Genomic DNA, 8,665 nt, shown 5'->3' on the forward strand with positions numbered 1-8,665 from the left:
TGTCAAACAGCCAAGTTGTGAATATAAAGAAAAAATTCTTAAAGGAAATTAAAAGTGCTACTCCAGTGAACATGTGAATAATAAGAAAAAGCAAAACAGCCTTATTACTGATAGGGAGGAAGTTTGAATGGTCTGGATAGAAGATCAAACCAGCTACAACATTCCCTTAAACCAAAGCCTAATCCAGAACAAAGCCCTAACTCTCTTCAAAGGCTGAGAAAGGTGAGGGAGCTGAAGAAAAGTTTAAAGCTATCAGTAGTTGGTTCATGAAGTTTAAGGAAAGAAGCCATCTCTGTAACATAAAAGGGCAAGGTGAAGCCACAAGTGCTGATGTAGAAGCTGCAGCAAGTTATCCAGAAGATCTAACGAAGATCGGTGATGAAGGTGGCCAAACTAAACAGCAGATTTTTAATGTAGATGCAACAACCTTCTAGTGGGAGATGTCATCCAGGACTTTCATAGCCAGAGAGAAATTAATGCCTGGTTTCAAAGCTTCAAAGGACAGGCAGATTGTCTTGTGAAGGTCTAATGCAGCTGGTGAGATGAAGTTGAAACCAATGCTCATTTCCCATTTCAAAATCCTAAGGCCCTTAAGAATTATGTTAAATCTACTCTGCCTGTGCTCAAGAAACAACAGAGCCTGGATAACAGCACATCTGTTTACAGCATGATTTACTGAATAGTTTAAGCCCACTGTTGAAAATGACGTTCAGAATAATAGATTTCTTTTAAAATATTGCTACTTATTGACAATGCACCTGGTCACCTAAGAGCTCTGATGAAAATGTACAAGGTTTATGTTGTTTTCATGCCTGCTAACACAGCATCCATTTTGCAGCCTATGAGTCAAGAAGTAATTTTGATTTTCAAGTCTTATTATTTAAAAAATACATTTTGTGCGACTACAGCTGCCATACAGAGTGATTTCTCTAATGGATCTGGGCAAAATCAATTGAAAACCTTTGGAAAAAAATTCACCATTCTAGATGCCATTAAGAACACTTGTGCTTCATGGGAGGAGGTCAAAATATCACATTAAGAGGAGTTTGGAAGAAGTTTATTCCAATCCTCATGGTTGAGTTTGAGGGGTTCAGGTCTTTAGTGAAGGAAGTGACTGCAGATGTGATGGAAACAGCAAGAGAACTAGAATGAGGAGCCTGAAGATGTGACTGAATTGCTGCAATCTCCTGATAAACTTTGAATGGATGAGTTGCTTTTTTGTTTGAGATGGAGTCTTGCTCTGTCATCCAGGCTGGAGTGCAGTGGCACAATCTCAGCTCACTGCAACCTCCGCCTGCTGGGTTCAAGCAATTCTCCTGTCTCAACCTCCCGAGTAGCTGGAACTGCAGGCATGCACCACCATGCCCGGCTAATTTTTTGTATTTTTGGTAGAGACGGGGTTTCACCATGCTGTCCAGGCTGGTCTCGAACTCCTGACCTTGTGACCCACCTGCCTCAGCCTCCCAAAGTGTTGGGATTACAGGCGTGAGCCACGGCGCCCTGCCTGAGTTGCTTCTTATGGGTTACCAAAGAAAGTGATTTCTTGAAATGGAAACTACTCCTAGTGAAGATGCTGAGTATTGTTGACAACAAAGGATTTTGAATATTACATAAACTTTGGTGATAAAACAGCAGCAGGGTTTAAGATGATTGACTCAAATTTTTAAAGAAGTTCTACTGTGATTAAAATGCTATCACACAGCATTGCATGCTAGATAAATCTTTCTTGAAAGGAAGAGGCAAACCTCATTGTTGGCTTATTTTAAGAAATTGCCACAGCTGTCCCAACCTTCAGCAACCACCACCCGAATCAGTCAACAGCCATCAACATTGGGGCAAGACCCTCCACCAGCAAGAAGATTACAATTCACTGAAGACTCATATGATCATTTGTATTTTCTAGCAATAAAGAATTTTTAAATTAAGGTATGTACATTTAAAAATATGCTTTTGCACACTTAATAGGCTACAGTGTTGTATAAACATAACTTTTATATGTACTGGGAAACCAAAGAATTCCTAACTTACTTTATTGCAATATTTGCTTTATTGTGGTAGTCTGGAACGGAACTAGCAATCTCTCCATGGTATACCTGTAGTGAGCAGATTTAACCTAAGATGAGAAAATATTTCCACTGAAGTTTGAAATTTAAGTACGTGTTAGTCAGGTAAAGCAGGGGGAAAAGTATTTCAAGCAGAGGTTAAGGTCCCTGTGTTAAGGCTGTGAGGCCCAAGGGAAAAGCGCTTTCCCTTTAAAAGGACTGAAAGAAAGCAAGTGTGGTTTAAGCATAGTTAGGGAGGAAACAGGCCTGAATGGGAGGGATTCCTCGAGTGGGATATAGAGGTAGGCAGGCAGACTACAGAACATTAGGGATTTATGGACTCAAAATTTATATTCTCTGACACCAAATTAGAAAAAAAAGAGGTCTCTATTTTTGGCCAAGTTGTGTTTTGTGTTTGTTTTTAAACAGCTTTATTGAGGTATAATTGTTTATTACAAGGTGTTTAAGTAGGCCGGGCCTGGTGGCTCACACCTGTAATCCCAGCACTTTGGGAAGCCAAGGCAGGCGGACCACCTGAGGTCAGTAGTTTGAGACTAGCCTGGCCAACACGGTGAAAACCCATCTCTACTAAAAATACAAAAATTAGCTGGACATGGTGGCAGGCACCTGTAATCTCAGCGGCTCAGGAGGCTGAGGCAGGAGAATTGCTTGAACGTAGAAGCCCAGGTTGCAGTGAGCCAAGATCATGCCACTGCATTCCAGCCTGGGCGACAGAGCAAGACTCCATCTCAAAACAAAACAAAACGGAACAAAAAACAAGGTGTTTAAGCAAACGTGGCAGCACCACAGGATGGGGGCAACCTAAACCCCTAATTTACCTCCATTTTAAAAAGGCTGATATGCAAATTGATATCTTACATGAAGTGTAAATGAAGGCATCCTTAGATGACCACATTTGCATTGACCTGTAACATCAGTTTGTATTAGATAATGCTAACTTAGGTCCTTTCCCACCCCCACCTTTTACCTTCCAATGTCTAAGAACCTCCTATATAGAAATCCTGTCTACTGCAGAGTTTTGTGATGCTATTTGTACATTAGAAAGATTCTTGGAACTGTGAAGTGGAGAAAGGATTATAGGATGCAAGGGTTGATATGGATAGCTCAGTAGAAGGCTTTTGAAAAAGCAACAGTAGAGATCATGGCAGCTTGGACGCAGGACCTGGGCAGTGAAGATGAAGAGCACAGCTCCAAGAAATATTTAGGAGACTGACTCTATAGTTGGTGATGGTTGCACTTTGGGCCTACAGGAGGGGTAGGAGTCATAGGCAATGCCAGGGTTTCTGGTTGGGACAAGTGGATAGGTGGCAGTGCTACTGATGAGGGGGATGTTAAAAGGAAGAGCAAATTTAGTTATAGCATGATTTAAATTTTGTTAGTTCACCTGGTGGAAATAGTAAATTAGTAAAGGTCTGCAATCAGGAGACAGAAACAAATCTGGAGGTCACTGGCTGATAGCTGCTAACTGAAGCTACAGGAGAGGATGACATAGTCCAAGACTATTGTGACATGAGAAAATAATGTTTAGGACTGAACTTTGAAGAACACTAGTATGTACAGATTAGGTAAAGGAAGAGAAGCCCACAAAAGCATTGATGAGGAACAGCACAAAGATAGAAAGCAAGTTAACTGTGTCCTAAATGCCTAGAGGTTTTTTCTTTTTCTTTTTTGAGACAGTCTCACTCTGTCACCCAGCCTAGAGTGCAGTGGTGCAATCTCGGCTCACTGCAAGCTCCGCCTCCCAGGTTCACGCCATTCTCCTGCCTCAGCTTCCTGAGTAGCTGGGACTACAGGTGCCCCCCACCACGCCCGGCTAATTTTTTGTATTTTTAGTAGAGACAGGGTTTCACCGTGTTAGCCAGGATGGTCTTGATCTCCTGACCTCATGATCCGCCTGCCTTGGCCTTTGGCCACCCAAAGTGCTGGGATTACAGGTGTGAGCCACCATGCCTGGCCTAAGGTTTTCAATTTTAGTGTCACTTAACAATGTCACATGTTGCCATAGGATAAGCTAAGAATGAAGTCTCTCCAGAACTTGGTGACATAGAGGTCACTGGTGACTCTAGTGAGGGCCACTGTATATACTGGGGGCAGGAGCCATAGTGGGTTTTAAGCGCAAATAGGAGGCAAGGACATGGAAAACATGGGAAGACACTTGAGAAGTCCGACTGTGAAGCAGAGATAGGACTGTGGTTGGAGAGAAATATGAGAAGCAGATTTCTTCTGATGAGAATGGCGTGTTCAACAATCCATGCAAAGAGCGAATGGAGAAAGAGAGGAAAAATACAGACCAAGTAACAACAGACTCCATGAGAGAACGCGAGGAGATAGGATTCCAGCACATGTTGAATAACTGGCCTTTAATAAGAGGAGGGATTCTTCCTGTACAGGAAGAGGAGGGATGAAGTGAATGCAGATGCATTTGTGTACATAGGTATCACTTTTTTTGTTTTGTTTTTTTCCCTGCGAAGTAATTAGTTAGGGGGTGAAAGGGCCTTTAGAGTGAAAAAGGTTTGAAATAGTTACAGAAGGATTGAAGAGAAGCACATTAAGATTGTTGGCAGTACTGATAGCCTAACTCAATGTGCTGAACATGAATTTACAGTGATAAAAACCTACCAGAAACATGACCTCCAGCTGCAAGGATGCAGAAGCAGTGTTGGGTTCATCCAGGGCTGGTATTTTGCCAGGCTGACACAATACAGCAGCAGCATACGTGAGCTTAAATTATTTACATCTGCTGAAGTCTAGTCCGCCAAACATCACCAGGCTCAAGCCTGTCTTCTGACAAAACCATTTATTGATTTGCAAGCAGGGAACCAGAAGCATCAAAGATGGTGCATTCCACAAAAGGGCAGGGGGTGCCATCTTTGGTAAGGTTTGGGTTCCCAATGTAGGGTTCTGAGCAAGCTATAAGGGAAAGGAGACCAGTTCTGGGTTGGATGCTATTTCTGTAGCAAGATTAGATGTGAGAATTAACTAGGGTGCTGCAATGAGGTGAGGGCAAAGTTTAGCAACTGGATATCCAGTAGTAGATGGGTTATAGCAAAGTAAGTCTAAGGGTGTCATAGCCAACAAAGCAGTGGTCACATAAGGAGGGAGTCATGATGGTATTTTATAGCTGCTGCAGGACCCAACAATTTCATGTTAACTTTGCAGCTGTCTTTATCTGCCTGTCCCCCTGACAGTCAGTGGTGGAGCTTGTTTTTTTTTCAGTTTAAGCCACTTTTGAGTCCTAGAGTTTACTTTCATACCAAACATCCTCCTCTCATTAAATGTGAATGATTTTTCCCCGTAAAGTACAACTTAATCCATATGCATCTGTCCTCCCTAAAGATTTAATAAAGTACCTAATTATAGAATTAAGCTTGCTTTCTGGCAAGACCCAGCCTAGAATGAACCTCAAGTTTCTTAGACCATCCCCTAAATCACCAAACCAAAGCCCAAATCCTATCACAGGTTCTTTCTAAGACACTCTTACTGATGCACCCCACAACTCCCACAAGGTGTATGTTCTTCACTGCAACAATAAGCTCAGGCTGGGCGAGGTGGCTCACGCCTGTAATCCCAGCACTTTGGGAGGTCCAGGTGGGCGAATCATCTGAGGCTGGGAGTTCGAAGCCAACCTGGCCAACCTAGAGAAACCCAGTCTCTATGAAAAATGCAAAATTAGCTGGGCATGGTAGTGCATGCCTGTAATCCCAGCTACTTGAGAGGCTGAGGCAGGAGAATTGCTTGAATCCAGTAGGTGGAGGTTGAGGTGAGCTGAGATCACGCCACTGCACTCCAGCCTGGGCAACAAGAACAATACTCTGCCTCAAAAAACAAACAAAAAAAAGCAAACAAAAACAAACCCCAATAAGCTCAACATGTTCAGGTACAGGTGTGTTCCTGGTAGTCTATGGCTGGAGAGCATTAACAACATAAAGACAGAGGGTCAGAGTTGATGACATGACTTCTAGGTTAAGACCAATATTTGCGTTTTGTTGCCAGACACAAGATTATATTTACTAGCAGCTCTGTGTCCTTGCTCATTGGAAAATGATCTTTCTTCAAGACTTACTGACAAGTTTCTGTTTAAGGTATGACAATTCTAAAGCCCAAAACTTGTGGACGGGGGCAACTCTTCCTTTCATTATGTACTGTTGTAGTCAATTAGCGAAGTCTGGTCAACCAAAGACCACCAGGCTCAAGCCATCAGTTTTAAAATATGGCCACATGCTCCTTGATGGCCTCCTATCTGATACGGTTTTAGTGAGTCCCTTAGGACCAAGAGAATATAATGAAACTAATGCCGTATAACTTCCAAATGCAGCTGCTTTCTGGGTCTTTTGAAATGGCCCTTCAGAATCCAGGCAACACGCTGTTAGAAGTCCAAGCTACATGGACAAGTGTAGACAGTTCTGGTGAACCATTCCAATCTAGTCTTGGCTTTAAGTCATCTCAGTACCATGAATCCAGATAATTATAGCTCTCAGATGTTCAAATTACCCTCAGCCCTTAGTTTTCCTTGCCTAGGCCTCAGACATTATAGAATAGAGAAAAGCCATCCCCATTGTACTCTCTCCAAGTTCCTGAACCATGTAAGTCCATGAGCATAATAAAATGATTGTTTTAAGACGCTAGGTTTCTGTGCTTTTTTAAAATTAAGCCTGAGTAATACCGGGAACAGATATTGATCTTGTTAGTAGCTACTGTGAGTAGAGCAAATACTGGATGGTGACTCACAGAGCAGCTGCTAGAAGTTTCAAGTATATGTAGTTAGCATTCCTTGTCCCTGCTCTAAGGTACCACCCCTTCTCTACACATCCTCTCTCTCCAATATTATAGTCAGTGCTATCTTTAGAGAACTGCAGATTATGTTAATAGCTGCCATGTTACAGGAGCCATTTTGAAAAAAATATTTATTACTACAACTTCCGAAAACCACAATTACATACATATTTCCTTTATAGAAGGAATTTTAAAGTTTTAATGTCTTATATTTGCTAGTTTTTCAAGGTAGACTTGTTAATGAATTCTTACTCAGAGAATGAATAAAATATCTTCTGATTTGGTTTCAAACCATTAAGTGAATTCATTATGTCATATAAACAAGTTCAACAGCAAATTATTTAAAATACCAGATGCTACTTCAAAAATTTAGAGGAAACAGAACTATTTAAGCTTTATTTTCAAAGTCTAATTTTAATTCAGACTGAACAAACAAGCAGAAAAGTGAGAAAGCTAACTGTATTAGCAGACACAGATGTACCAAATGTAAAACAGTGGGTTATTAACAGAACTATTTACATGCATATTTACAAGCAATCCTTTTGTACATAGTTTTTTAGTTAGCTGGAAAAAGATCTGACATTAGGTAAAAATATTATTTATTAGGGCTGAGGTCGTACCACATTATAGTAAAAGTATTAGAAAAGTGACCCTCAAGGTGTATCAATTATAAAGCAGATGAAAACTTGAATGACAAATATCTAGTAAAATTCTCTAGTAAAAAAGTCGATGCAACCCATGCTACAAAATAAAAGTGAGAAAGCCATATAAATAAAGCAGAATAATGTTCTAGGCTTTAAAGTAATGAAGTTAGTCAGTTGAAAAGAAAAAAAAAAGAACAATTCTAGAATTGGAATAAATCTTCAGTGAAGTCTTGGTTGTTTAGTTGGGAGTTCACCAAGTTAGGGTTTTTCCCCCACCCCGCCCCATGACATTTAAAAAGCCCCTGGTATCAAATAGCATCTGCATATGTAAGTCAGTTGTTGATATATTCCAAGACTTTAGTGCTAAAGATTTTCAAGATTATGATTCATATTGGAAATTCAATTCATTGGGACACTAAATGTAAAAACTAAAATGAAAGCCATAATACTCCTACCTAAAAAAGGATGCTACATTTTTGCAGTAATATGTATTTCCAGAGGAAGACTTTTCCCCCTCAAGAAAAGTAGAATTTAAAGGATAAGCATCTAACCAACTAGCAAAATTTTCAACATTTCATTTATTTCAAAATCGATTTTATTGCAGCCAAAACAGTAGAATTAACTGTACATAATAAACTATTATATATATATACACATTTTAAGTTATAGGGAATAAAGTTTATTTTGGCAGATAGTGTTAAACAAAATTAAAGTTGCATACATTAGTAACATAACTCAACATCCTTAATCTGGTATAGGTGTTACACATTTTCTTGCTCTCCTGTGTTCTGCTAAATCACCATACCTAAACTGCTTTATAAAACTGATATGCTGAAATTTAACTTTACTGTTTTCGCTTACGCTCTGATTCCAAACAAAACTTTTCATAAGCTTCTTCTATCTCTGGGTCCATCTCATCATCAATATCATCCAAGTATCTGTAAAAGCAAAGATGATTCATAAGAGTGTAAGGTTTTTCAATTCAGAAAATAAGATGCTAAATCATGAAGAAAAGAATGTAATACAACTTTCCTAGACTGAGTTATAATAGAACACAAGCCTAACTTTTTTTTTTTTTGGAGACGGAGTCTTGCTCTGTCGCCCAGGCTGGAGTGCAGTGGCGCAATCTCGGCTCACTGCAAGCTCCACCTCCCAGGTTTACGCCATTCTCCTGCCTCAGCCTCC

The 8,665-nt window shown here is 40.3% G+C and overlaps 1 protein-coding gene across 3 annotated transcripts in view; it reads right to left on the minus strand.

Annotated features, from left to right (window-relative positions):
- Positions 1-7,230: 7,230 nt before the first annotated feature.
- The window catches only part of PAIP1 (poly(A) binding protein interacting protein 1), a 33,885-nt gene continuing 32,450 nt past the window's right edge, over positions 7,231-8,665 (minus strand). For 2 of the 3 annotated variants that reach the window (XM_011954496.1, XM_011954494.1), the window contains exon 11: positions 7,231-8,418. In XM_011954496.1, coding sequence (XP_011809886.1) covers positions 8,325-8,418 — 94 coding nt within the window. In that variant the 3' untranslated portion in view covers positions 7,231-8,324. The remainder of the gene's footprint in view (positions 8,419-8,665) is intronic. The other variant, XM_011954495.1, reaches the window with a different exon arrangement.

This window comes from Colobus angolensis, unplaced genomic scaffold (genome assembly GCF_000951035.1).
Source record: "Colobus angolensis palliatus isolate OR3802 unplaced genomic scaffold, Cang.pa_1.0 Scaffold383, whole genome shotgun sequence".
Lineage (NCBI taxonomy): Eukaryota > Metazoa > Chordata > Mammalia > Primates > Cercopithecidae > Colobus > Colobus angolensis.